This window comes from Phytophthora ramorum, assembly GCF_020800215.1.
Source record: "Phytophthora ramorum isolate Pr-102 chromosome Unknown Phyram_PR-102_s0003, whole genome shotgun sequence".
In the NCBI taxonomy this organism is placed as follows: Eukaryota; Oomycota; class Peronosporomycetes; order Peronosporales; family Peronosporaceae; genus Phytophthora; species Phytophthora ramorum.
Window position 1 is genome coordinate 3,869,634 of NW_027150649.1, and position 27,458 is coordinate 3,897,091.

The 27,458-nt window shown below is 57.7% G+C and overlaps 13 protein-coding genes across 13 annotated transcripts; 7 read left to right on the top strand and 6 right to left on the bottom strand.

The window, feature by feature from the left end:
* Positions 1 to 454: 454 nt before the first annotated feature.
* Positions 455 to 2,398, bottom strand: KRP23_4267 (uncharacterized protein; the record flags this gene model as incomplete). Its single annotated transcript, XM_067889202.1, has 1 exon — positions 455 to 2,398. The coding sequence occupies one exon, from the start codon at positions 2,396 to 2,398 to the stop codon at positions 455 to 457; it is 1,944 nt and encodes a 647-aa protein (XP_067748385.1).
* A 376-nt stretch (positions 2,399 to 2,774) lies between these two features.
* Positions 2,775 to 3,140, bottom strand: KRP23_4268 (uncharacterized protein; the record flags this gene model as incomplete). The annotated part of the gene is made up of 1 exon (XM_067889203.1): positions 2,775 to 3,140. The coding sequence occupies one exon, from the start codon at positions 3,138 to 3,140 to the stop codon at positions 2,775 to 2,777; it is 366 nt and encodes a 121-aa protein (XP_067748386.1).
* Positions 3,141 to 3,908: 768 nt separating this feature from the next.
* Positions 3,909 to 6,253, bottom strand: KRP23_4269 (uncharacterized protein; the record flags this gene model as incomplete). Its single annotated transcript, XM_067889204.1, has 2 exons — positions 3,909 to 5,812; positions 5,893 to 6,253. 2 exons carry the CDS (start codon positions 6,251 to 6,253, stop codon positions 3,909 to 3,911), a joined length of 2,265 nt encoding a protein of 754 aa, XP_067748387.1.
* A 279-nt stretch (positions 6,254 to 6,532) lies between these two features.
* Positions 6,533 to 10,633, bottom strand: KRP23_4270 (putative phosphoribosylformylglycinamidine synthase, chloroplastic/mitochondrial; the record flags this gene model as incomplete). The annotated part of the gene is made up of 1 exon (XM_067889205.1): positions 6,533 to 10,633. The coding sequence occupies one exon, from the start codon at positions 10,631 to 10,633 to the stop codon at positions 6,533 to 6,535; it is 4,101 nt and encodes a 1,366-aa protein (XP_067748388.1).
* A 495-nt stretch (positions 10,634 to 11,128) lies between these two features.
* On the top strand, positions 11,129 to 12,094 carry KRP23_4271 (Prostaglandin E synthase 2; the record flags this gene model as incomplete). The annotated part of the gene is made up of 1 exon (XM_067889206.1): positions 11,129 to 12,094. One exon carries the CDS (start codon positions 11,129 to 11,131, stop codon positions 12,092 to 12,094), a length of 966 nt encoding a protein of 321 aa, XP_067748389.1.
* A 143-nt stretch (positions 12,095 to 12,237) lies between these two features.
* On the bottom strand, positions 12,238 to 13,929 carry KRP23_4272 (ADP-dependent glucokinase; the record flags this gene model as incomplete). The annotated part of the gene is made up of 1 exon (XM_067889209.1): positions 12,238 to 13,929. One exon carries the CDS (start codon positions 13,927 to 13,929, stop codon positions 12,238 to 12,240), a length of 1,692 nt encoding a protein of 563 aa, XP_067748390.1.
* A 234-nt stretch (positions 13,930 to 14,163) lies between these two features.
* KRP23_4273 (putative esterase) lies at positions 14,164 to 16,161 on the top strand (the record flags this gene model as incomplete). The annotated part of the gene is made up of 1 exon (XM_067889210.1): positions 14,164 to 16,161. One exon carries the CDS (start codon positions 14,164 to 14,166, stop codon positions 16,159 to 16,161), a length of 1,998 nt encoding a protein of 665 aa, XP_067748391.1.
* Positions 16,162 to 16,559: 398 nt separating this feature from the next.
* Positions 16,560 to 17,024, top strand: KRP23_4274 (uncharacterized protein; the record flags this gene model as incomplete). The annotated part of the gene is made up of 1 exon (XM_067889211.1): positions 16,560 to 17,024. One exon carries the CDS (start codon positions 16,560 to 16,562, stop codon positions 17,022 to 17,024), a length of 465 nt encoding a protein of 154 aa, XP_067748392.1.
* Positions 17,025 to 17,334: 310 nt separating this feature from the next.
* On the top strand, positions 17,335 to 17,994 carry KRP23_4275 (uncharacterized protein; the record flags this gene model as incomplete). The annotated part of the gene is made up of 1 exon (XM_067889212.1): positions 17,335 to 17,994. One exon carries the CDS (start codon positions 17,335 to 17,337, stop codon positions 17,992 to 17,994), a length of 660 nt encoding a protein of 219 aa, XP_067748393.1.
* Positions 17,995 to 18,679: 685 nt separating this feature from the next.
* KRP23_4276 (uncharacterized protein) lies at positions 18,680 to 19,333 on the top strand (the record flags this gene model as incomplete). The annotated part of the gene is made up of 1 exon (XM_067889213.1): positions 18,680 to 19,333. One exon carries the CDS (start codon positions 18,680 to 18,682, stop codon positions 19,331 to 19,333), a length of 654 nt encoding a protein of 217 aa, XP_067748394.1.
* Positions 19,334 to 19,507: 174 nt separating this feature from the next.
* KRP23_4277 (uncharacterized protein) lies at positions 19,508 to 21,434 on the bottom strand (the record flags this gene model as incomplete). Its single annotated transcript, XM_067889214.1, has 2 exons — positions 19,508 to 21,152; positions 21,220 to 21,434. The coding sequence occupies 2 exons, from the start codon at positions 21,432 to 21,434 to the stop codon at positions 19,508 to 19,510; spliced, it is 1,860 nt and encodes a 619-aa protein (XP_067748395.1).
* A 365-nt stretch (positions 21,435 to 21,799) lies between these two features.
* Positions 21,800 to 25,273, top strand: KRP23_4278 (E3 ubiquitin-protein ligase UPL6; the record flags this gene model as incomplete). The annotated part of the gene is made up of 1 exon (XM_067889215.1): positions 21,800 to 25,273. The coding sequence occupies one exon, from the start codon at positions 21,800 to 21,802 to the stop codon at positions 25,271 to 25,273; it is 3,474 nt and encodes a 1,157-aa protein (XP_067748396.1).
* A 157-nt stretch (positions 25,274 to 25,430) lies between these two features.
* On the top strand, positions 25,431 to 27,352 carry KRP23_4279 (uncharacterized protein; the record flags this gene model as incomplete). The annotated part of the gene is made up of 2 exons (XM_067889216.1): positions 25,431 to 25,642; positions 25,708 to 27,352. The coding sequence occupies 2 exons, from the start codon at positions 25,431 to 25,433 to the stop codon at positions 27,350 to 27,352; spliced, it is 1,857 nt and encodes a 618-aa protein (XP_067748397.1).
* Positions 27,353 to 27,458: the final 106 nt, after the last annotated feature.

Genomic DNA, 27,458 nt, shown 5'->3' on the forward strand with positions numbered 1-27,458 from the left:
TGAGCTGGGATGCACCAAACGCGCCAAGCTGTACCAGCGTTGTTTCCAACACGGAGGTTTCAAGATCTGCACGGAACCCGGTTGTACGAAGAAAGCTAAACGCTACGGCCACTGCTGGTCGCACGGCGGCGGACACATCTGCGAGTTCCCAGACTGCACGAAGGTATCCACGCAGGGTGGACTTTGCTGGGCCCACGGAGGCGGGAATCGCTGCAAACACAAAGGCTGCAACCGCCGCTCGTACCAGAAGTACGGATACCACTGCGTCCGCCACGTACGTAAAACTGCCGAGACGCCAACGGAGGTTAGCGCCAGCCCTGGAAGCTAGCAGCACTGCGAGCGTAGAGAAGTCAAAACTGTTATTTAACAATGCCACCCGTGAAACAACCAGGAGTCGATACTCACTGTCGCTTTGGTTCCATGGTCTGCAATGCAGACACTGTACGTACTGCGACTAGTACGGGCATGTACCTTTGTTGTGGCCCTCTGCGCGATGGCACTTGCGGCATTTGTACATGGGTCGCTTGCGTTGCTCCAACGGGCGGTTCCGTGCACGCCGCTTTTTCTTCTTGTTTGCATCGCTGCCAGCACCATTTGATGCACTTTGTTTGTTCACAAACCGCGGAGGACGCAGTGTAGAGTCACGCTTGAGGTTTTCCTCCACTGGGAGTTCTAGCGCTCGGTTCTTAAATGACGACACGTAGTTGCGCACCAGGTAGCACTCATCGAAGAAGTCAACAGCCTGGCTCATTTTCCCCAGCTTCTGTAGCGCTGCTAGAACATGTCGGCATGGAACCCCCCACTGTAGCCGGCACGAACACGTGCATGTGCGGTGCTCCAAGTCCACGCGCCTCTGTCTGATCTGGGGGTTGTGGGCATTCCACACGAAGGCTAGTTGAGCCGAGCTCATGCATACGGAGTACAACGGGACGCGCTCAAACTGCTCCTGCATTAGCTTGTCAGCCGCTGGCGTGACAATGAGGCGCTCTAGTTCCCACTGTGTGGCGCGTTCATGCCTCTGGAACGCAGCGTGCATTGCAGCAAGCGACAGCACTTTGATGCATTCGTAGGGAAGCTGTTTTCTTACTGGTGCGAGGCCCAGCGTATTTGAACCAAGGTCCAGCTCCTCGAACCGTGTCGTTTGCCACCCGTACATCTTTCGCACGGCCAAGTACGGATACAGACACCATTTCGCTGGCTCAACGCCTCGAATGTACTGCGCCGCTGCCTCATTCTGTCGTGAAAGCTGCGCCACCGACGCGAGGTACCCACTCTCAGCCTCTGCACGCTGGGCTTGCCACACAAGCGCTTCATCCTCAGCCTCCAGCACGATATCTTCTGCTTCACGCATGTCCTCGAGCAAATGCCGTGTACACAGCATCACATGAGGGACATGCAGCTCAGCGCACGATGTACCTAAGGCGCCACGTCCATTGACCACCACTGGGAATCTGCGTAGCGGGAAGCCGTGCGCGAGCAGCTTCTCCAAGAACCACGTGCAGTGATCTACAGTCTGCTCGGGGACCAGTGCAGCCGCATGCATCAACGGCTGCAAGTCTCCATCACGCCCCACGAGTACCAGCAGAGTGCCATTGTAGCTCGCGTGCTGCATCTCCACGCTGTCTATCCCCAACACTCCCTGGTCGTTCCAGACGCCCGTCGGGTCCAGTGCCAGTAAAGCTCTCACAAAGCACGAGTCGGTAGCTGTTTCTGCGTCACCTCCAGCACTTTGCACGTCCTGTTCCGTCTCAATCACCGTGGCCACATGCGTGTTCAACGCTCCCAGTTGCGTCATATAGTCCGGCAGCTTCTGCATGGACTCGACCACTTCTGGGCCCGCGTCTCCATTGCGTCGCGCCGTGTCCAGCGCCTCCAGCAGGTCACTTTTGGCCTTGTACACCATACTCTTAGTGCACTGGAAGGACGCGGCCGCTTCCAGCTGCGCCACCAGCTCGGATGATGACACGCGCGCGTCCGCGTACACGGCATCTCTCAGCAGCGCGCTCTGCTTGAGTTGGCGGGCCGTGGGTCTGGCCACGCTGTCGCACTGCGGCCCGTGCGCCAGCGAGCCCGACGTCACGTACCAGAAGCGCGCGCTGTTGGCTGCTTGAGGCCGCGAGCACACGGCGTTGACGAGCCACGGACACGGAGCGTCACTGGAGCACACGAACTTCTTGTAGCTGCCGCCGCTCACCTTGACGACGGCGCGTTTACCAGCGCGCAAGGCGATGTCCTTGATGTGCGCCGTCAGGTCTTTGCCGTGCGCCCACTTCTTGGCTGCCAGAGCCGCCCATTGGGTCTCGAGGTCCTCGGCATCTGTGGGAGGGGTTGAGGCCGCGGTGGTGAGCTGAGGGACTGCTAGGGACGAGCCGCTTGGCGTCTCCGGTAGCGACAACATGTCCGACTCAATAATATAGTGACCAGGTTTGCATGAATTAGGTCACCGCAATTAGTGTCATCAATTTTTTTTTTGAGCTGACACTAACTTGAGTGTGGCAAAATTAGTGTAGCTGTTTGGGCCACGAGCAAGTGAAAGCTCACAGCTGAGGTCATTGTCTTTCTGGCGTAGTTAGTGCTGCATTTGGCGCGAATAAGCGTTCACCTCACCTGTGACAATGGACAGAAACAACTTCTTCGACTGTGGTTGACAAGGTTTCTGCTGGAAGTGTTTCAATGTGTAGAATGACATTTTTTTTTCTGCTGGGGTTTACATATTGGAGATACACGATTCTCTCCCTACACTAGGAGGAGGTTGTTTGACTTGTCTCCAGCGTTTACTCTTCCGAGTCGTAGCTGTCGTAGCTCTCTTCGTCGTCACTGAGCGAGCCGAGCTTGCTGTTGTACGGGTTCGGGTACGGGCACAGCAGCTTGGGGTCGTCGTAGTCCTGCTCGGCGCTCATGTCCTCCGCGTCGTTGCTGCAGATGCCGTACGTGTAGTTGAGCCGCACGCACACACCGTTGGCGCACGGGTACACGGACGGATCCACGCAGCTGTTGAAGGCGCACTGGTCGCCGATGGGCGTCACGTAGAACTTGTCCTGGCTCACGTGCAGCTTGACGTGCACTTCCTGCTCGGCGAGCACGAGGGCGATGGCCGCGGCAGAGACGGCCGTGGCGACGAAGGTGGACAGGAGCTGCATCTTGGCGGAGGGAGCTTTGCGCACGAGTACGATCTTTCGGGAATGACCGCTCCAGTCGTGCTGCAGTCTTCACCTACGACTTTGGATTTTCTGATTTATTTGCGCCGATAGCGATTGGCCCAAGCAAGTCAGTGCATAAAGTGCATTTGTACAACTCTTTTTTTTTTTTTCTTAACTTTTTATACTGAAATTGGCGATGCAGATCCGTTAACTATCCAGAAAAATAGGCATCTGTTTCAAATTCAGAGCGGTTCGGGTCCGCTCTCATTTTGCAACACTATGGTTTTCTAGAGGCCCTCGGCCAGAATGTAATATTCTATTCATTTAACGGGGTAACCTTCGAGATTTGATGACATGGACAAATTCAGAGCGGAACAAACATTTGTTTTCAGAATTACTTGAATAAAGTATAGTGAAATCGACAAATTGAGAGCGGTTGTTTGCCAAACCTATGGAAATGGATATTTGCTTGGCATATGATTTTACAGGTTTGGCAAACTTTCCGCTCTGAATTTGTCGACCTCATCAAGTCTCACAGGAAAGTGTGTATCTGGATAATCTTGAGTTTATCCGGGATATTATGGGAAAGGGGCACAGCAGCTTAGGTCGACTACCATGTTCAACGTTGCTTATGAAACGGTTCCTAGATTTTCGCAGTGGTGCTAGGCTTGGCCAGTTTCCAGTGCTAAGATGTGCGAACCAGCCTCTCACTCATGCAAAACATTCCTACGCTCATCAAGACCTGCAAAGATCCATCGCTGATGCAGTTTACACGTGCACCACGTCGTCGTCGAGGGCGTATTCTTCCATGCCCTCTTCCTGGTCCAGCTGCTCGTATCGCCGCTTGGCCTCCTGCTGCGCCAAACACGACGAGAACGGCCGAGTCACGCAGCTCAAGGCGTAGCTCGTCGCGGAGCCAATCTGGGTGTACAGTTGGGTCACGCGGTTGCCCGTCTGAAGCTGCCACACGGAGATCTCGTCCTTTAGACTCTGTGCATGGTCGTTCTCGCCTGCCGCCCGAGCCACCGGGTCAGCAACTGTGATGCCACTGCTCAGCGACTCCGGCTTCTTGTCTGCCGAGGGCAAGTCAATAGTAGATGGACGCAACAAATGCGAGCCGAACAACTTTGACGCACGTCCACTGAATACCACCCGCGATGGAGACCGCGAACCATCCTTCTCCGCCTTGAACGGGTTGTCGATCTTTGCCAACTCGCGGTGCAGAGGCTTGAGAACGCTGTCGTGAGAGTTCTTCTTCGAGTCACACATCGGCAGGTAGACCACGTTCAAGTTCTGCTCCGCGTCGGAGGGCGGCCACCGGCGCTTTACGCGCATCGCTGGGTCCAATTCCGTCGCCAGCACCTGCAACCACATCCGTCCCTGTTCGGCGTTGAATACGGTGCCGATAGCTGACAAGATGGAGCCGTTCTTTACGTAAAACAACTCCTTGGCTGAGTTGGATGCCTCAGCACGGGCTGTAAGAGTGTTAGCTGGCGCAGTACCTGACTCGTCCTTCTGGTTGCTGCTCTTTGTCTGCGCCTGTACGTCATCTGACGCGAAGGACACCTGATAGTACTGCTTCGGGTTCATTTTGCCTGGCGCTGGGATCTCCTGGACCATGCATGTGTTTGTCTTGGCATTCGACTGAATCGCATAGCCGTAGCGAACGGATTTGCCGAGGTCTTCAAAGTCTTCTTCCTCCTCCTTGGATTCCTCGCCGCTGTTATCTGAGCTGCCGTTCCCAGCGTTGTTATCTTCATCGTCTGTATCGCCGGCATCTTTGCTAAGGTGCGCTGGCTTTTCCGAAGGCAAAGCTACCCGAATCCACATGTGTCCTCTATCGTTGAGCACTCGCTGAGTGGAGGAGAATACTAACCCGGGCTCGAGATGGCCAACGATCTCCGCCTGAAGGTCAGCAGTGCGGCGTAGAGGAAGTGGTCGACGACTGTACACAGTGCGGTAATACCGCTCTGCGTTGTCATCAGCAGGCACGTCCTGGATACGGTTGTTTCCCCACGGTACCATCACCCGCTGAGCTGTGTTGGCATTGCGCTCGATGACCCACGCATCAGGCCCCGCACTCTCGCTCACTCCGTCTTCTTCCTCCTGATTATCGTCTGCAGAGTGATCCTCCTCGGTCTTTTTCTCCTTCAACCCCTCATTGCCTTGCTGCAGCGCTTGTTGCGTCTTCAGCGGCTGAATACGCACCCACACGCGGTCCTTGAGTAACTTGCGCTCAATCGCGCGTACAACTCGATAGCTCTCCACATTGTACAACCTAGGCGCCTGCAAACTCGGAATCGCTCGGACAGGCAGCTCACCCGCCCATTTGCCTCCGCGCCCGGCCACATTCTGCAAATACACCGGGCCATTACGGAAGAACCCGAGCTCGCGAGGGTCTTCCACCTCAACCAGCGTCTTGTGGAACGACGCGTTGATCCACCCTCCCAGTCCAGCAAAGGCCGACGTGACTTTCACCGCCAGCTGCGTAAAGTCCTGGTTGAACCTGCATTCCGTCGCTTGGAATACACTCACCGGCGGCAAGAACCGCTGCATGTGACGCGGTGCCGCTGAACCTGCCGCAGCAGAAGACACTGACGCCGAGTGTAAATTAAACACCGGCTCACGGTACAGCACCAACCGGTCGCGCGCACACATGTACGTCGGGAACTCTGCCAGATGAACAGCATAACAGCATCAAGTTAGCATTTCCTCATTGCAGCGGCTACTAATGGCTGTACAATTGCCGCACCTGGGAGTCTGCGCATGTACCGGAACTGTGCTGGCTGTGCTGCAGCAACCGATGGAAGCTGACGCGGCGGCAGATCGCTTCCGTCCATGGGCGTGGAGCCCGCGGGGAACTCCAAGTGCACGCGCACGTATCCGTTGTTCTTGGCGTTGGAGAAGTAGCCGCGTCGGATCTTGAGCCACACTTGGTCTTCGTAGTAGAGCACGGCCGAACAGGCCAAGTACGAGCCCACGCGCAGCTCCCCGCAGCGGTCAAGCTGCTTCTCGCGTGGGGACGAGTACACGAACAGGCGCTCGCGGTTCAGCAGCGCCGAGGAAGACGCCGCGCCTCCGTCCGGCCCAATGTACTGGAAGAACTCCTCCATGGGAAAGAGCTTCTTGACGAATGACGCACTTTTCGGTAGTGAGGCAGTGGAAGAGACAGTAGGCTCTGATTCGCTGAAAACAACGTGTTTTGGCCAGTCGGAGGGGGATATGGAAGCACGTGGCGGATTTTTAGCCAATCATAGGGTAATATACATCCTGGCCGAGAACCAGGAGTTGCTGTTCATGTTGAAGCACTCTGCCAGATCTACCTAGGACAAAGCGTGTGTACAATATACCGTGCGTCGTGCATTGTCAATGGGCAATGCGTCTGTGCAAGCTTACTGGGCGCCGCCCTCGCAGAAGGTCTTGGCGTTCTGGAAGATCTGCATCCACGGGCTCACGGGGTGCGCCTCGAACTCCGCCGGCATGTACGGCCACTGGTACTTGAGGAAGCAGCGCTCCGGGTGCGGCATGAGGCACATGTGGCGACCATCACTGGACACGAGGCCGGCGATACCCTGCGGCGAACCGTTCGGGTTGAACGGGTACTCCTCCGTCGGCACGTTCGAGTCGTCCACGTAGCGGATGGGGGCGGCACCGCTTGACACGTACTTGTCGAGGATCGTGGGGTGCGTGAAGTGCGCACGGCCCTCGCCGTGCGACAACCACACGCCCAGGGATGAACCGGCCATGCCGCGCAGCATCACCGAGTTCGACTCCTGGATCTGCACCGACACGAAGCGAGACTCGTGGCGGCCCGACTCGTTGTGCACGAAGCGCGGCTGAGCCGACGACTTGGTCTCTTCCTCCAGCGCCTTGGCCTCCGGGTGGTCCAGCCAGCCGAGCAGCGTCATGAACTGGCAGCCGTTGCAAGCACCGAAACTGAACGTGTCCTCGCGAGCCTTGAACGCCGCGAACTGCTTCAGCACGTCGCCGTGGAACTTCACCACACCCGACCAGCCCTTGGCCGAGCCCAGCACGTCAGCGAACGTGAAGCCGCCGACGAACGCAACGCCGCGGAAGCGCTCGTCCAGCACGGCGCGCTTGTTGACAAGGTCCGACATGGTGATGTCCCAGACCTCGAAGCCGGCGTGGTGGAAGGCAGCAAGCATCTCGCGCTCGCCGTTGCTACCCTCCTCACGAATCACAGCCACGCGGTGCTGCGCGCGCGTGCTCAGCTGACGCTCCGGCGTAGGCGTGGGCTCGTACGCCAGCTTCCACGAAGGAGCCGTACGGGTACGCAGCGAGCGCTGTTCCTGTGCAACGCACTCGGGGTTGCACTGGCGCTTCTCGAGCTCGAAACTGGTCGCCTCCCACACGTCACGCAGGTCAACCATCTGGTCCTCCAGGACGCTCTCGCCGTTCACGCTCACCTTGATGGCGCCATCGGTCGTCACCTTGCCCAGCTTCACAAGCGGCACGTTGAGCTTGCTGAAGATGGATTCCACCTCCGTGGCATGCTGGCCAGCAGCCACCTGGAACACGAAGCCCAGCTCCTCGGCGAACAGCACCTCGATAACATCCTTGGTTGTCGCCTTGCCACCGGCGAACGGGATGTCCACGTCGAGACCGCAGTTACCAGCAAAAGCCATCTCAAGCAGGGTCACAATGAGACCGCCGTCGCTACGGTCGTGGCCAGCAAGCAGGTGGCCCTTCTTGATGCCTTCCTGAACAGCGTTGAACGCGTTCTTGAACAACAAGGCGTCCTCAACATCCGGGGTCACGTCACCAACCTGGCCGTAGACCTGAGCCAGAGCCGAACCGCCCAGACGGTTCGCGCCCTTGCCCACGTCAACGTAGTACACCAGACTGTCGCCGGCGTGAGTCTTGAGGTCGGGCGTCACCTTCAGCTCGACGTCCTCCGTCGGCGCGTACATGGTGATCACAAGCGTGCCGGGGGTCTTGACGTCCTTCTGGTTGACCTTGGCAGCCATGGACAGCGAGTCCTTACCGCCGTCAACGGACACGCCCACTTGCTTCATGAACGTGGTCATGGCCTCGCAGCACTCGTACATGCGCGCAGCCTCGTTGGGCAGCTTAGCAGCCCACATCCAGTTCGCAGAGCACTTGCAGTCATCCAGGCCACGTCCGCCAAGAGCGGCCCACACCATGTTGGTCAGCGACTCAGCCACACTCAGGCGAGCCATAGCACCAGGGTTCACCAGACCCTTCACAGGCTGCTCACCGCAAGCGCTCACCACACCCGTGAACTTGCCGTCCTTGTTGGGCACATTCGACTGAGCCACGACGGCGCAGTCAGCAAGCGTCAGCTGCAGCGGGCCCACAGTTTGCTGCTGCGCAACCAGGCCGCTCACCGAGCGGTCGACCTTGCTCGTCAGGAAACGCTTCGAGCCGACAGACAGAAGGCGAAGCACACGGTCCAGCGCATCGCGCAGAGTAATGTCCGCAGGGAGCGACAGCTCCGTGACGGGCTCCGTGGCCTTCGTGTCCGTGAAAGTCTTCTGCGGCATCTTGCCCAGCACCAAGTCAAGGTCAAGGTCGAACGGCGTCGAGTCGTCCTGCGCGTCGTGCAGCACCACGTGGCCGTCGCCGGTCACTTGGCCCAGAAGAGCGTACGGGCAGTTCTCGCGCTTGCAGATCTTGTCGAACAGCTCAACGTGCTCCGGACGCAGCAGAAGCGCGTCGTTCTCCTGGTACTCAGCACCCCAGATCTCAAGGACGGACAGAGTGTCGTCGCCCACCAGGATGTCGCGAACCTCGTAGCGGGCACCACCGCGGTTGGCATCACCCGGCTTCGAGTTCGACACCTCAACGATCTCCTTCAGCACGTTACCGTTGCCACCAGCACCCTGGTCGTGGATCGACACGATAGGGTTCTTCTCGCCCAGGTCGCAGCACGCACGGATAACCTTGTTCAGCTTGCACTCCATCTCGGCGTCACCACGCTGCACGGCGTTGAAATCCAGGTCGGCAGTCTTGGCGTCCTGGATTCGGCTCGAGGCGGCACCACCGCCCATACCGATACGGTAGCACGGTCCACCGATCTTCACGACCCACATCTGGATCTCGGGCTCACCCTTGGTGCAGTGGCGGCCGTCAAGCTGGCCAAGACCAGCCGAGAACATGATCGGCTTGATGTATTCGCGGCGCTCGCCGTTGGGCAGCACCATACCGAACGAGCGGGCGAAACCCGTCACGACCGGCTCACCGAACTTGTTGCCGTAGTCCGAGGCACCGTTAGAAGCCTGGATCAGAATGTCGCGCGGGTGCGCCAGGTTGGACGGGTACTCCAGCTTCTCGTCTTCCCACGGAAGTTTGTAGCCCTCCAGATTGAGGTTGCCCACGGAGTAGGCGCTGACGCCAGCAACGACGTTGGCACCACGCCCAGTAGCCTGCACATCACGAATACGGCCACCCGTGCCGGTCTCAGCACCGGGGAATGGAGCCACACCCGATGGGAAGTTGTGCGTCTCCGCCGTCAGCAGTAGGTGGCTGTCAAGAGTGCGCTCCTGCACGGCCGAGGGCTCTCCGGGGTTCACAGGTCCAAGGGTCACGATGTTGGCGCCCTTGATGACGGACGAGTTGTCGTGGAAGGCGATCACGCTGTTCTTCTTGGCGTTCTCCGTGAGCGTGTCCTTGACCATCTGGAAGAGAGTCTGCGGCATCTCCTTGCCGTCGACCACGATCTTGCCACCGAAGAACCAGTGGCGGGAGTGCTCCGAGTTGCTCTGTCCCATGTCGAAGCACTCGACGTCCGTCGGGTTGCGGCGCAGCTTGTCCTTGAAGAGGTTGAGGTAGTACTGCAGGTCCCAGTCGTCGAATCCGAGGCCGATCTCCTCGTTGATCTCCTTGAGAGCATCGATGCCGCGCTCCATGATCGGGATCTTGCGCACAGGCTGCACCGTCTTGCCATGCCAGAAGCTGGCGAGCGGCTTCTCGTACACCTGCTGCGTCATGCGGTCGCACTGGTGGCGGAGCAGTGCGTGCTTGAGCTTCTCAAGGCCTTCAGGCTTGGTGGCCGTGTAGCGCACGAGGTAGCGCGTGGCGCGCTCGATGCGCTTGATGGAGGAGATACCGCAAGCCTGGCAGATGGCCACGGCGTTGCTGGACCAGGCCGTGGAGAAGTTCATGCGAGGTCCGACCTCCACGAGCCACTCTTTGCTCTGCTCGGCGGCGGCCAGGAAGGGCTCGGCGGCGCGCGTCTGCTGCGGCTCGAAGGTCTCGCTGAGCAGCCAGTGGAGCGTCTCCTGGTCGGCGGTCGACAGCGGGCCGGCCGCGGCATGGGTCTCGACGTAGAAGCAGTACTCGGTGGCCAGCTCGTCCACCGAGATGCCGGTGTCGGCCACCTGCGCGCGCAGAGAGGCCAGCAGCGTGCGGTTGGCGTGCGCCGTGAAGGCCGGCGTGCGGTAGAAGCGCAGCAGCGAGCTGGCGGTCGCGATGGACGCCGTCTTCTGCTTCTTCTCGGGCGACGAGGCCATGGGCAAGGAACGTTGAAGCTCGGAGAGCGGAGGAGGTGGGGCGGACACTGCAAAAGCGGTTGTGCACACGGCAACCAGTGGTGACAGATATGGCTACATGCTGGAGGAAATTACTTAAAATAGTCTGTATTTAGCCAATCATAGGTGACCAAGACGGCTAGAATTGTAATTTTGATTGAGGCATGTCCGGCAATGCTTGGCCAGGAGGAGTCGCCAACACCTCTGCGGACTGTTGTGCAGCGTATTCGCAGGTTTATTGCTCTGTGTCCTCGAGATCATGCCATCCTGGTGTGCCACACCGCATCGGCGGGGGTAGATTCTTCTTGTGGCCCTCCTCGTTAAACCCAACCTTGCTGACGCACTTGGGTGACACGATAAAACCTCCCAGCTTGCAATCGGGGTTAAGAACACCCAATGATGTAAAACCCGCGTCATTTTGGGGACTTAAAAACGTGGACCCATTGCGCAAATAACCCCAATAGTCGAAGTTGCTACATGATGCAACGTGCGGTGCGCATCGTCCGCGGCCTGCGGGTGACCCCGGCAGCCCTTGCGCGTCCCTCGGCGTCCAAGTCCTTCGCCACGGGCAGATCTACACGCTGGAGATCGGTGGCGCCTCTTTCGACGTCTCCGCTGCTGCAGAGAGCGGGCTTGGTGGCCGCCGCGGGCGTCAGCACCAGCGCCGCCTGCGCCTTCTGCTCTGCACCGACCGTGGAGGCCGCTGCCGTTTCCAAAGGGGCTGGCAAGGCTCTGCCCAATGTGGTGCTCTACCAGTACGAGCCGTGCCCTTACTGCTGCAAGGTGAAGGCCGTGCTGGACTACCTCAAGATCCCGTACGAGGTGGTGGAGGTGAACCCTCTCTCCAAGAAGGAGACCAAGGCATTTACGGACTACCGCAAGGTGCCGGTGGTCCGCATCGATGACGAAGTGGTTGTGGATTCGTCCGCCATCATTTCGCGGCTGCGGGAGCTCGTGCCAACCTCGCACCAGGAAAACGAGGAGGCGCTCAAGGAGGAGGAACAGTGGCGCCAATGGGTGGACAAGAAGCTCATCATCTTGACGCCGCCCAACATCTACCGCACTGTGCCGGAGGCGCTGCAGGCTTTCGACTACTGTCTGACGGAGGGTAAGTTCACGCCCATGGAACGCCGCATGTCTAAGTATGCTGGGGCGGTCATCATGTACCTCATTGCCAAGCGCTCGAAGAAGAAATACAACATTGACGACGAGCGTCAGACGCTGTACTCGGCGCTGGACAGCTGGGTGGATGCTATTGGCGGCAAGCGTCCGTTCCTCGGAGGCGAGGAGCCCAACATGGCGGACCTCTCGGTCTTTGGTGTGCTACGTGCCATGCACGGCCTCGACACTTACAACGACATGATGCGTGAGACCAACATCAAGCCGTGGTTCACGCGCATGACGGCCAAGGTCGGCGAGAGCTCGCGTACGGCCAGCAACTAGACGATCGGTATGCAGCTACTAGAAGACGAGCGGCATGAAGCTAGTCAAACGTTCAATTTTCGCGTGCTTGGCTAGTGATGAACTTCTATATATGAGGCGATTTCACTCGAGTCAGGTGCAGACTTGCGCTTCATCTATTTAGCCTAGTTGTTGGCCTCGCTCTTCTTCTGGATGCGGTGGTACGCCACGCCCGTGCCAGAGATGTTGTCTCCTAGTCCAGCAGTGTGGTCGGGCTTCTTACAGGCCAGCATTGGCACGAGGTGGCACTGGAAGTCGGCTTCCTGCCACGTGACGACGGGCGAGAACGGGTCCAGATCCACCTTGAGTCCCTGACTCTTGCTCAGCAGTTGCTGCCGAGCCAGCAGGATCTCAATGCGTTCCGGGTCCACCTCCATCTCAGCACTAGTGCGCATAGGCTTGGGTTTGTCATCGTCAGCAGCTTCGCTTCCTGGAGCGGGCGGCTTGCCGCACGCAACCTTGGAGCTCATGAGAGCGCTCTGCACCAGCGCCGCCTTGGGGTCCTCCCACATGCTGCCCTCTTTCTGGCAAACGATGTGGAACTGCAGTGTGTGGAAGTGAATACGCGAGAGCTGCGCGAGCGCCAGCACCTCCTGCTTGTCTTCGTCCTTGTCTTCGCCGCTAGTCTGGAAGTTCTTCTTTGCCTTCGACGCAAACTGAATAACGTCGTGCAACTGAGCGCTAATCTCCGCCACCGTAGGGCGCGATGTCGTAGCCGTACCCTCCTCGCCCGTCACCAGGTAGTGGTGCAAGATAAAGAGCTCCTGCTCATTGAGTCCGATGGAGTCCACCCAGGGCAGCACGAGTCGGACCGTGTCATCGAAGAGACTAAAGTCCGACACAGCCGCAAACTCATAGTGGGTCGGCGTCTGGGCCAGGAAGAGGTTCTGAAGCACCTCCGACAGAGCCTTGAGCCGCATCAAGCGTCCACGTTCATCCGTCTCCACCTCCATGAGTTGCAGTCCTCCAAACACGACCAGGTCCGGCTTGAAGGCTTCCAGCGACTGCTCGAACTCCTCCAGAACCGACAGTCGAGCATTGTGCACGTCGTGGTTCAAGTAATACCGGTTAGCACGCGGCGACGTGTGTCCTCTAAACGCGTCTCCGCTCGCGTACTCGAGCACCAAGTGCACATCTTCGTGCTGATGTTCCTCCAAGTGGCCCACGAGCTGGATCCTCGGGTCTCGGAAGTAGGGCTTCATCTGCTTGCCAATAGCTGCGCCCAGCAGCACGATGCACCCTTCCGCCGACGCTCGCTCTGCCATCGTGGCAGCGTTTCCGCCCACTTTCCTGTTGACTCCAGGCAGAGCGTCCGCCAATGCCACCACCTCTCGAAACTGTTCAGGAGTCAGCGTACTCTGCTCCGCGGCGGCTCCCGAGGAGAAATAGTAGGCGAAACTCTCCTGTAGTTCCTTGAGCGAGCCAATACGCTCGTGGTGGCGCTTAATCAGGCCGTCTGAGGTCTTGCCGCCCTTGTTGAAGCCCTCCTTCTTCTTCTGCAGGTGCTGGCGTTCCACCGCCTGCACGCTTTGCATGAGCTCCACGGCTGGCACTGCCACATCCAGGTCCGCGCTGCAGCAGAAGGCCAGTCGCGGAGGCGCCCGCGTGTCACCGTCGTTACGCGCTCCGTTTGCCGCGGCGTCTCCGCTCTTGGACGCGTGGAAGGTCAGCGACGCCAGCATCTGCTGCTGCTCCGAGACGCTCAGCGACACCTCGCGCGCGGGAAACAGCTCGGCGAACAGGTCGGCGTATAGCACGGCGGTCGCGCAGACCGCCAGGGACACGCCCAGCGCCAGGAGCTGCGACGCGCTGTACATGGAGCAGATCGAGGGGGTCAATAAATGAGTTCGTGATTTGTGAAAAAGAACCTATAAATAGGTCTTGTGTTTTACCCATTTTATCAGCAATGTTCATCGGCGTTTCGGTGATCGATGAACAATTGGCCAAATGTCAGATGTTCATCGGTGTTTCGGTGATCGATGAACATGGGTATCTGAGGTCTCCGCTGACCCAGTGCCGACGTCACTTCCAAACTTTCCAAGCAGCGAGCAATGGCGTTTGCTGGCTCTAGCGGATGCGCGCTTCGTGCGTTGCTGCTGCTGCTGTCGATTGCGGTCTCATCTGGTGGCTCCATTCTGTCGACGCTGCCGTACGCGTCGACGTGCGACGCGCTCTTGTCGTCGCAGCTATCGACCGGCATTGACACGCATGACAACAGCACTGCAGTCGACGCTCCCGGATCGGAGAATGCACGTGATGCTGCTACTTCTAGCACGGACGAGTCTGGCGCGTCGGCTGACGCTACTTCGCACGACGCTCGAGTGCTTCGAGACGCTACTGATGGTCGACTGGGAGTCGCGAAGCCTGTCACGGACTGCAAGTCGCTGCTCGACGTCGACCTCTCGCACGTCACGGAGGAGGGCGGTACGACCGTCACGTCCGCTACTGAGACGACCCATGAAGGTCACCTGTACTGCTTCGTGGAGGGTACGTTGCCGGCGTCGACCAAGTGGGAGGTGATGCTACCCGTTCGCACGTGGACGCAGCGCTACATGCAGATCGGATGCGGTGGACTTTGTGGTATGATTCACATGCAAGTGAACGCGGCCTCAGGGTCGCAATATGTTGCCGGAGGGGAATTCGCTCTTGCTGCTACTGACATGGGTGGAGCCATGGATGGCAAGGTGTTTGCCAACAACCCCGGGCGCAGGAAATCCTTCGCGTACAGCGCGCAGCATTTGACATCGCTGGTGAGCAAGACGCTCATTCAAGCGTACTACGGACAGAAGCCGCGATATTCCTACTTTAATGGATGCTCGGACGGTGGGCGTGAAGGAGTCATGGAGGCGCTTCGGTACCCGAACGACTTTGACGGCATTCTGGCAGGAGCGCCCGCCATGCTCTTTCAGTTCCAGAACAGTCTGCACCACGGTTGGTTGGCGATGAGTAACATTGATGGACCGATGCCAGAGTTGCCGCCAATGATGCAAGGCCCACCGCCAGGTCCTAAGCGACGTGGCCCACGAGGGCGAGGTCCTCCTGGACGTGGTCCTCCGGGGCATGGTTCCTCGGACCATGGTCCTGCGGCTATCGTGACTGCTTCCAAATTGCCACTACTGCACTCTGCGGTCGTTCGTGCTTGCGATGCACTAGACGGCCTAGTTGACGGTCTGCTATCCGAGCCCAGACTCTGCAACTTCGATCCTCGCGAGCTTTTGTGTGCCACTGAAATGGCTGCAGCAGTCGTAGATCGACAGTGTTTGACGGAGGCAGAAGTGAACACGATTCGCAAGTTCTACAATGGGCCGGTTGACCCTGCTACTGGAAGCCACTTGACTGTCGGACAGGCCCAATTCGGCTCTGAGCTGGCGTGGGAAGGCGTGTTTGTGCCGCGTGGGCGGAACCAACCGGTCATGAGTGCCCACATCGCTCTTGCAGCACTGAGGTATCTGATTTTCGAGCCAAACCCGCCGGAGACGTACTCACTCAACGATCTGAAGTTCACGGAGGCGACTGTGGAGCTTTTACGGCCACGCCACCCGTTGCTAGACGCCACAAACCCGGACTTGGCAGCGTTCAAGGCCGCAGGAGGCAAACTGATTCTGTGGCACGGCTGGTCCGATGAACATATTTCGCCTCGCACAACCATCGCGTACCATGAGGCGCTTCAGAAGCAAATGGGTGGTCCGGATCAAGTAGCAGCGTTCGAGCGACTTTACTTGCTTCCCGGCGTACAGCACTGCGGTCGTGGCGAGGGCATGGCTGCGATTGACCTGGTAACTCCGCTGCTGGAGTGGGTGGAGCAAGGAAGTGCGCCCCACGCGATTATGACGAGCACGGAGCTGGATGTGCCGCCGTGGATGGCAGCAGCGCCGGCTGTAACTCGCAGTCGCCCCGTGTTCCCGTACCCGTCGTTGGCCAAGTACACTGGCCAGGGGGACGCGAACGATGCTGCGAATTTCGTCCAAGGTGCGCCACTCTACACGGACAAGACTGCCGACTGGGCTGGCCAAAGCTTCTTCGAGCCGTACGTGCCACGGGCGGAGTAGCAGTGTGGCAAATGATAGCGTCCAGCGAGCATGGTATGTTAACTTCAACTTGGCTTTTTCTTGGTGGGCTCCTTTAAATCGTTCGCCTGAGAATGGTGAACAACAAGTGCGTCGACGTAAGCTACGACGAATTGATCTCACTCTCAAGCCACACATTCGTACTAGTTTCTGCTTGTCTGTTCAACGAGGGCAGCACGCGCGTGTCGCTTGCTTGATAGAGCAGCTGACGAATATTCGCCGCCCACCCAGTGGGTGTGAGAGGAATCATGCATGCTGAGATTGATTCATGTCGTTCTGAGCTCATGAGGAGCTCAGCCTGCTAAGTTAAGGGACTCACTGGCTGAGTTCTGTCACTTCTAAATTTACGCCCAAGCTCGCACTTCCCCAGCCACCTCAAGATGAAGCTCGTCGCCCTCGTGTCCGCCAGCATCGTGTGTCTGCTTCAAGCTGCTGCTACCCAAGCGGATGGCAGCTCGACTTCCGCTAGCGGCGCCTGCGATTTGTATTGCGATGTGCCCAGAGAGTATTGTGACAGCTCCGTCGGCGAGTGTCGAGCTGCCAGCAACGCCACCGAGTGCTACAACGCCACTACCGCTCTGTTCCAAGGCGGATGCGATGAGGGCTACGACTGCATCGACGACTTGTGTCGAGTGGCCTCCTCCAACTCAACCGACAACCGAACGTGCTCCCTGATCTGTTCAACGGGCAAGTTCTGCGAGAACGACACCGACAAGTGCCGTGGCCCTGACTACGACGGAGAGTGCTTCAACCTCGAGACGGGTGTCTTCCAGGACGGATGCGATGAGGGCTACTTCTGCTCGTTCAACAAGTGCATCTGCGTGGACAGCACGCAGTGCTCGTAAAGGCAGATTTCTTTTACTGAAGCTCACGCTTTTCGTAGCAATCCCTAACTATCTAAATGGCACAGTCCTCTTATCTTGCATCGTTCTACTTCATCCAAGTGGCCTTGTGATAGCACACTCGACTCTGGCAGGTTACCTGCAGGCTGCAAGGCATTCCGCTGGTGAAGCCCCAGAATAAATCATGGCATCATTTCGTGATCTTGAACGAATCATGAGAAGGCGCTTGGGAACGAGTGGCCATGGCAGCTAGTCTCGAGTTTCGTATCTTGTCGTCATTCCTGAACTCGCTCGCGCTTCTTATACCTCCAAGATGAAGATCTTCGCTCTGGCGTTCACCATTGCCGTGGCGAATGCGGTAACTGCCGACAACTCGACTTCTTGCTACGAGCCTTGTGAAGGCTACGACGAGTACTGCGAGAGCACAACCGGTTTGTGCCGCGGGCCTGAATACGACGGCGAGTGCTTCAATGCGGCCATTGGCAAGTACCAAGACGGCTGTGACTCTGGCTTCGAGTGCATCTACAACAAGTGTGACTACGCTGTCGCCAATGAAGCAGACGAAGAGGATGAGGACTATTCCGATTCTGGATCGGACTCCGAGGCTGGTTGCCCTGTCGAGTGCGATGTGTCCAGAGAGTACTGTGACAGCAGTATCGGCGAGTGCCGAGCTGCCAGCAACGACACGGAGTGCTACAACGCCACTGCAGTTTTGTTCCAAGACGGCTGTGACGCAGGTTACGACTGCATCGACGACTTGTGTCGAGTGGCTTCCTCCAACTCAGCCGACAACCGAACGTGCTCCTTAATCTGCTCGGCGGGCAAATTCTGCGAAAACGACACTACCAAGTGCCGTGGACCTGCTTTTGGTGGCGAGTGCTTCAACCTCGAGACGGGTATCTTCCAGGACGGATGCGATGAGGGCTACTTCTGCTCGTTCAACAAGTGCGTCGATGTAAGCCTGGGTGCCTAGATCTGATGACTCGAGTCGAGCCTGTACATTTGTAGCAGTTGGGAAGAACAACATTGTGTATTTCGTACTTCTCCAACAGCAAACTTGATGCTAAATACTTTCGCAGTCTACCCGTAGTCCTAGACTTTGCTTTACTTGCTCAGCTGCTGGCAGTGCTTCACTCCTTATTCACACACGAACTTGTTTGCGAGACGACTTCCTCACCTCGTTGTAGTCCAAAACTCGTACAGAGCACCTTACTCGGTAGCTAGTAGGAAGTCATTAGCACAGCTAAGTGACATTAATGTGCCTACAAACAAACACCTTATTCGCCTCGTACGATCGCTGTTGCTGTTGTTGGTAAATTATTGAACATGAATGTTTCATCGTCAACGCCCGAACCATGCAATTCAAATGTTGCGGTGATGCATCTCCGCACAGCTCGAACTACAACACCGGAAAATCCGTAGTGCACCGGCGGGTGTCGCTTGCATGTAGTAGAAAAGGCTATGGGATGAAGTTTATCGATCATTTCCTGCCCTCAACGGCTCCTTCCAACTCGGTGACGCTGCTGAAAAGCCTAAAACAGCCTAATGGGACGAAGCAGAAGCGTGTCATTTCTATAGCCTAACGCGCTCAAGGTAATATCTCTCTTCACATTTTGGAATTCACTTGCCTCAGCAAAACACCTCCAGCTTCCCCCAAGATGAAGATCTCCGCTTTCGCCACGACCATCATCGCCACAAAATTGTGCATGCTAGCTGCTCAAACGCTGGACAACTCGACTTTTACTGCCGCGTCCTGCTACCTTCCGTGCGAAGGAGTCGACGAGTACTGTGAGAACAGCACAGGCGTGTGCCGCGGCCCGAGCTATGACGGCGAGTGTTTCAACCCGGCCACTGGCGGCTACCAGAATGGCTGCGATCCTGGCTTCGACTGCATCGGCAACAAGTGCGACTACGAGAATGCTGCTACAGAGGGTATTGAGACGGAATCCAGCAGCTCCGAGACTGGTTGTGGCTTACAGTGCGACGTACTTGGAGAGTACTGCGACAGCGTCATCAACGAGTGCCGAGGACCGAGCTACGACGGCGAGTGCTTCAACGCTGCTGGAAACGTTTTCCAGGACGGCTGCGACGAGGGATACGAGTGCATCGACAATATGTGCCAAGTGATCACTTCTGCTCCAACCGACAACGCTGTCTGCTACCTCGTTTGCTCCGAAGGCAACTACTGCGAGACTGGCACCAATGAATGCCGCGGACCCAACTACGACGGCGAGTGCTTCAATCCCGCCACTGGTTTCTACCAAAATGGATGCGACCCGAGCTTTACTTGCTCAAACAACCAGTGCGCGTAGGCACGAAGAGCGGCGAAAGTCTACCACTCTTGCTCGGACAACCGAGTGGGGGAAACTCCCAACAGCAGAACTTCATAGCGGTTAAACATGATGCCAATACCATTTGGACAGCTCTTGCAGTTTTACAGCTACGCACAATGCTTCCTGCCTCGCCCTTCACTTGTAGACATCAGTTCACACGCTCGGTAGGTCCTCCCTGTCGACGATGCGAGCGAACGGGAACGGACCCACGAACTCGTACTGGTTCTGCTTGCGAGTCGACTTCTCCACCTCGCTGTAGTCCAGACCCGGGTAGAGCGCCTTGTTGGCCGCGTACGACTGCGCGTGCCACTCGACCTCGAAGTTGTTCACGTAGAAGTTGCCGAACTGCGCCTTGTATTGCTGCTGCACCTCGTACGGGTACAAGTAGAAGCCGCACACGTCTGGGTCGTTCTCGCGCACCTCCTCCGCCACAGGCGACAACACGTACGCGATCTTCTGCGCCAGCATCGGCGGCAGACACAGCTCCGTCGAGTCGCTCGTGGCCGTGTTGTACTCGAACAGACACATGCGCAGCATGCGGTCTCCCCACTGCGTCGTGTTGCGCACGAAGTACGTGTAGTCGTCGCTCACGAGGCAGAAGTTCGGGTCCGTGCACTGCAAGTGCAGTGGCTGCAGGTTCACCCTCGCGTACAGCTCCGTCTCCTCGGACAAGCACGACTCGACCCCACCTCCGATAGTTGCCGAGCGCTTGATGGGCAACGGGATGTTCATGCCGGGGTCGCCGTGGCGTCTCGCATCGATCACTTCTCCCGTGTTGCCACACTGGTACCAGTTCTCGGGGTCGTAGCTGTTGGGGCACATGCTGGCCTCTTCCCAGTTCGTGATCTCCTGCAGCCAGTACTTGAGACTGTGGCTGCCTCGAGCATGCGTAGGTCCAAGCGCCGGGTGGATGCCGTCAAACCACGAGTTCTTGAGGATGAAGCCGCCGGTGTAGCCCTGCTTGGTACGGAAGAGGTCATTGTAGCCGACGAGCGTCATCGCATGTCCGCCTTCCGGTGTCATGACGTGGCTGGTGATAAACTCGCCGTTCATGTTGTAGTTTTCTCCGAATTCGATGGGGATGCAGCAAGTTGTCATTGACAATTCGGGTGGACAGAGAGTACACGCGGTGGACGCTGGGTTGCACTGATCTTCGCTAGCAAGCTCTCCGATGCAGGGGTAGTAGTGTGTAATGTAAGGCATGGCTGTGGAGATGGCCATCGCGCGACGGTCTTTGACGAGGGCATGCTTCACGGATACCGCGTCGTAATACGTGTCCATTTTCTTGATGGTAAGACTCAGCGGATTGGCGGTGCGCGATTCAGACGTCAGCCCAGGGCACACCGAATCATTGCCCGGATCAGGGATGTACGGACAGACCGAATTGGGGAAAATACTGTCCTTGAGCCCGTTCATGAGGTACATGAGTTCCGTGACATCGCCTCCGTCGGTGGAGTTCTTCCAGATCTCGTTGCCCGGGATCAAACACGCCACTTGTTGGGGCGAGCCGGGCGGCCCTGCACACAACCGAATGACCTCCGCACCGTACGCTTGCTCCGAAATGGCCATGAACTCATCTTGTTGTAGCCACCCTTGGGCGACGCCCTGCTGACGGTAGCTGCTCTCCAGCACCGCAACCGTGGCGAAGTCCCAGCACGTGCCACGCTCGTCCTGAGTCTTCAGCGGCGTGACGAAGTCCACTGCGAACTTGGCCGGGAACTTGCCGCCCTGGTGAAACTCCGTCTCGCTTTCCGCCTTCATCGCACTCTGTGCCACCACAGCCGCATGCATCGCCTCCCTGCAGACATCAAAGCGACTCAGCAACGCACTAAATACAGTATATCCCCACCTCCTCCTCCTCTCACATGTGTTGCTGCATTTGGGCGATGATTTCATGTTGCGCAGCCAGAGAATGGTGCACTGTGGCCACGTAGCCCAGTCCAGCAACGCCCAGCGCCGCGCCAAGCACCAGCGCCCCCCACGAGCCGAATCGACCGCCAACAGCCGCTTGACTCGGGCCAGGAGACGCGAAGGCCTCGCACTCGTTGGCCATTTGCACTGCCCCGTACCCGCTAGCCATGATAATACACACAAAGTATCTGCGCGCTGCGGAGTCCAATCCAAAGTGATGGTTGCATTGCGCATCAAAGGGTGCAGCCCATCTCCTTCAGCGACCATCACTCCCGATTTACGTGCACCACGCACTCATGTCGCATACCTATCGCTATCCGATAAAATCCGATTGCGTAAGTGCGCTTCAAAGAGACCCAAAGCGTCATTCGCCATTTTGCCGAAGGATCGAGAAGAAGCCGCGGTTCGTCGCCGTGTATCTCCACTTATACACCGTACCCGACCTCCGCAGACACCACACCACCCACCGTGTCGTCTCCTCTCACTAATCAGCTGAACTCCACCTCCGTACGTGCCTGAAAGCCCAGCAAAGCCATGTTTGACGGGAGCTTCAAATCTGCGCGCAAAGTGAACCTCAGCGGCCGTAAGAAGCCCACGACGGGGTACAGCGCGCGGCTGGCCTCGTTATCAGGTTCCAGAGGGCGCGGGGACGTGCTGGCGCCAGCCTTGGGTGCCGCTCCGGGCTCCAAGGAGGAGCTCTTGCTGCAGAACCGACTGGCGAGGGAAGAACGCCACGCACAGAAACGCCAGGCGGCCGCCAGCATCAGGATCCAGGCCCAGTACCGCCGCGTGAGGGCTGGAAAACAGGCCAGAGTCGCTGTGTTCAGTGAACTGGAGCAGCAGCTTACGCAGGTCGTGACGACGCGGGATTTCCAGAACGAGCCGCTGGCTACGCAGCAATTGCAGCTATTTCTGAGGCAGTTTCTGTTCGCTAAGCCTCGTGGCTGGACGGGCAATGAGAAAAGTTTGTTGACAAGGAACAGGATACGCAACGTGCAGAACTACTTGGTGTTTATGCTGCTGGTGAGCAGCTTGAAAGGCCGCCAGGACAACGAGACCAATGTGCTGCACGCGCACAAAGATGCCTCGTGGGTCTATCAGGTCACCAGGATGAGCGAGATTGCGCTGCAGACATTAGTGCAGGAAGAGTTGAAGACGTCGGTGGCGTCACCCGCAATGGCGGTGAACCCGTACTTGCTGCTGCTGGAGACGCTCACCAGCGCGTTGAAGTATTCGGCGGAAGACCAGACGACTCTTTCCAGTGTGCTGTATCATCTTGGCGTGACGGCACAGTACAGTATTTTCGATGCTTTGAGTGCGAGCATCGCGCAGCAGGCCAAGGAGGGAGTATCTCGCGTGGAAAACGACCGTTTGGTGCAAGTAATTGCGGGAGTAGCAGCTCAAACGCTGCGTTTGTCGGTCGAAGGTCAACAGGATCGAGCTGCGCAGATCTCTCGACAGTTTGCCGTTAAGATCCTTCTTACTGCATCATCAGTGAATAGCCCCATTACGGGCTACGTGACGAGGCTGGCACTGTCGACAGATGAGCTCTCGGTTGCAGCTAAGGCGAAGCTGCTAGGGCTCTTTTGGGCGTCCTCGATTCAGCACCTTCGCCATTTGTGTGATCGTGACGGTACCGAGCCAGTGCTCTCGTGGAGCAAGCGCTCCATCGCAGTTGGTAACATCATTGAAATAACGTCCATGTGCTCGTTTGATGAGGAACTGGTGGGCGTTATCCCATATGTGCTGTCGGAAATGGTGACCCCGTCGTTGGTACAGTGGGCGTTTGATGTGAAGAATGCTCAGCAAGACCCTATGACACTCGATGACGATTACGAGATGGACGATGACCCAGAAGTACCGATTGTTCCTCCCGCGTATCTGTCCGCGGGAGGTTTTGCGTCGGACGACGAAATACACCACGGAACCAGAGCGCTGGGGGAATCTGAGACCAGCGTCCGAGCACAGTGGCAGAAGATTTGTCATTCGAGCTTCAGTGCGCGTTGCCTTGATGTGCTGCTGCATGCCAACGGAACAGCATTAGAGACAACCCAACCGGGGGAGAGCGCAGTGTCGCGGTTCTGCCGTGTTCTAGCGACTGTTCTACTTTCCGCTGGAAGAGTGTACGTTCTCACTGTGGCGACACGATTTACGAATCCACCCCCAACGTTGTTTGCTCTGCTGGGTGCGATGACTGTGGAGCAATTTGCTGGAGGCCCTGCCACCCCTACAAACAACGCAAACCTGGTTAACAGTATGTGGCGGTGGATAAAGCCAAGAATCGAGAGCATCGCGGCTCAACGCTCGACGTCTTCGCTCGCAAATGGGCCGCTGGTCTTTCCGACGTCCCAGCTGCAGGTGCTTCTCATTTTTAACGTCGTGTACAGCCACATGCTCCTGGGTCTTGACGATGAAGCCTTCTACGACGGCCAATGGCCACTTCCGTTGATTGAAGTGGAAGCCGTGGCGACATTTCTGAAGCAGTTCATTTACGACACGTGTTGGACTATCACGAGCAGCAACGCGCTTTCGGTTGATAACATGAACGAGAGGGAACTGATGCTGTTCTCGGCAGTTGTGTCGTCTGTGAAGCTGTTCAACCAGCTCTACGACCGCGATTGCCGACGTCGCTTTATGCCTGAGGATGCATGGCTGTGGCCTTCGATGCCTGTCATCAAGGAGACGGTTGACCTCGAGTCGATGAAGGAGGATGGCAACCACGACGCGCACGCGATCTACATGTTGATGAATGGCAAGGCAGCCTCTCCACACGCTCGCACAGCACTGATTCTGATCACGATCCCACAAGTTTTGTCGTTTAACGAACGCGTTCAGCTATTCCAAAAGCTTCTTGCAGACGGAAAGTCGGCGCTGGGCCCCATCCGTGACGAGTTTGCGCGTGCGCTGTTAGTACGGGTGAAGCGAGACGAGATCGTAGACGACAGCTTCGAGTTCTTCCAGCAGGTGTGCGACACGATGTCTCCTGCGGCGCTGAAGTCTCGGATCAAAGTCACGTTCATCAACGAGCAAGGACTGGAAGAAGCCGGCATCGATGGCGGAGGCGTCTTCAAGGAGTATATGGATAACCTGACCAAGAACGCCTTCTCGCCGGAGTATGGCTTCTTCTTGGCGACGGATGACCAGCTTCTGTATCCGAACCCAGGCGCACGATACATCGTAGACACACGGAAGGAGGCACTAGATCGCTACCGCTTCCTCGGTCGTGTTCTGGCCAAGGCCGTGTACGAAAACATCCTGGTGGAGCCGCAGTTTGCGGCATTTTTCCTGAACAAACTTTTGGGCAAGTTCAACTACATCGATGACCTGCACTCGTTGGACCCGGAGCTGTACACGTCGCTGATGCGCCTCAAGCACTACGACGGTAGCGTGGAAGACTTGGCACTAACGTTCAGCGTGAGTGAGATGGAGTTCGGTGACGTGGTGACGCGCGATCTCGTGCCTGATGGAGCCAACACCCCTGTCACGAACGAGAACCGAATCCGGTACATCCACCTCATGGCCAACTACAAGCTGAACGTCCTGTCGTCGATGGAGAGCGCCGCGTTCCTCAAGGGCTTCCGGGACTTGATCCCAGGCACGTGGATCCAGATGTTCGCGCCTGCTGAGCTGCAAATGCTCATTGGAGGCACCGCCACGAACATCGACATGGACGATTGGGAACGCAGCACGCAGTATGGCGGAGGCTACCACCCGTCCCAGCGGATCATCCAGTGGTTCTGGGAGATTGTACGCAACGACTTCACAGCGGAGGACCGCGCGGCACTGCTCAAGTTCATCACGAGTTGCTCTCGCCAGCCACTGCTGGGCTTCTCGCAGTTGTCGCCGCAGATCTGCATCCACCAGGTGCGTGTTGAAGACGACGAGCGGTTGCCGTCCAGTGCCACGTGCATGAACCTGCTCAAACTACCTGCGTACTCCACCAAGGAGGCCATGCGCACGAAGCTGCTCTACGCCATCAGGTCGAACGCAGGCTTCGACCTCTCCTGATCACAGCGTGCAGACAATGAAAATAATACAAAGCGTTGATCGATACACTCATCAGCAACAAGGTGCTGGTGCTGCTCTGTCCGCGAACGCCCGTTCCCTGATCGCGCATCATTCCTGAATCCTCCCCGTTGACGAAAGATCGGCGTAACGGCGGAAGATGGCCAAGAGCTACGGAACGGAGACCGTGGACTTTGCGCGTGAAGCTGACGCCTTCATGGATCGACGGGTTCGTGGCAATCGGCCCCGTAATGCGTGGGGGGCGATGGTGATCGGCACGGTGGTGGGGCTGGCTGGTTTGAGTTATGCAGCCACGATGCACCACTCTCTGGCAGTTCAACAGGAGATCATCGCCAAGATGCAGCAGCAACTGTGAGGACACTCTGGAACATGCTTTACCGGTCTTCGTCGAGTACTCAGAGTGCGGTGTCTTGTAGGGATGCGATGCACTCGGCTATCGTGGTGGACGAAGACACGACCTGGGACAGCAAGAAGAAGTTCAAGAAGGCCAAGAAGTTCCCGACCAAGTTTGCAGTCGACTACGTCACTCCGCTGAAGACGCAGGACGAGCGCGGAACCTGTTGGGACTTCGCTACGGTCGGCGTCCTGGAGAACAGCTATCGCCAGCAGGGAATCGCTCATGGCTGGCTGCAGGAAGACGAGTACATGGCGATCTCCGAGCAAGCGTACGGCACCGAGGTCCTGCGACTCTGTGCCGGACCTCCTGATTCACCGCAACAAGTGGCGTGCTTACTCCCAGGCAACGGCATCTGGGAGAACTCGACAGAGGGCGGTGACGCCACGCTGCTGATGTACCTGGTGAACGGATTGAAGGACAATATTTACCCCCATTCGATCTGTCCATACTACCCTGACGACGGCAATGACACCGTGTGCGCCGCTTTGACGCCCGAGAAGCGCCGACTCAACCCGCTGAGTCTCAAGCTCATGAAGATGGACACCCTGTTTGAGGAGATGTCGATCAAGCGCGCAATGGTGAAGCACCGCCAAGCCATGTCCTTGACGACAGCAACACCCTACACTACACACTACTACCCCTGCATCGGAGAGCTTGCTAGCGAAGATCAGTGCAACCCAGCGTCCACCGCGTGTACTCTCTGTCCACCCGAATTGTCAATGACAACCTGCTGCATCCCCATCGAATTCGGAGAAAACTACAACATGAACGGCGAGTTTATCACCAGCCACGTCATGACGCCGGAAGGTGGGCATGTCATGACGCTCGTCGGCTACAATGACCTCTTCCGTACCAAGCAGGGCTACACCGGCGGCTTCATCCTCAAGAACTCGTGGTTTGACGGCATCCACCCGGCGCTTGGACCTACGCATGCTCGAGGCAGCCACAGTCTCAAGTACTGGCTGCAGGAGATCACGAACTGGGAAGAGGCCAGCATGTGCCCCAACAGCTACGACCCCGAGAACTGGTACCAGTGTGGCAACACGGGAGAAGTGATCGATGCGAGACGCCACGGCGACCCCGGCATGAACATCCCGTTGCCCATCAAGCGCTCGGCAACTATCGGAGGTGGGGTCGAGTCGTGCTTGTCCGAGGAGACGGAGCTGTACGCGAGGGTGAACCTGCAGCCACTGCACTTGCAGTGCACGGACCCGAACTTCTGCCTCGTGAGCGACGACTACACGTACTTCGTGCGCAACACGACGCAGTGGGGAGACCGCATGCTGCGCATGTGTCTGTTCGAGTACAACACGGCCACGAGCAACTCGACGGAGCTGTGCCTGCCGCCGATGCTGGCGCAGAAGATCGCGTACGTGTTGTCGCCTGTGGCGGAGGAGGTGCGCGAGAACGACCCAGACGTGTGCGGCTTCTACTTGTACCCGTACGAGGTGCAGCAGCAATACAAGGCGCAGTTCGGCAACTTCTACGTGAACAACTTCGAGGTCGAGTGGCACGCGCAGTCGTACGCGGCCAACAAGGCGCTCTACCCGGGTCTGGACTACAGCGAGGTGGAGAAGTCGACTCGCAAGCAGAACCAGTACGAGTTCGTGGGTCCGTTCCCGTTCGCTCGCATCGTCGACAGGGAGGACCTACCGAGCGTGTGAACTGATGTCTACAAGTGAAGGGCGAGGCAGGAAGCATTGTGCGTAGCTGTAAAACTGCAAGAGCTGTCCAAATGGTATTGGCATCATGTTTAACCGCTATGAAGTT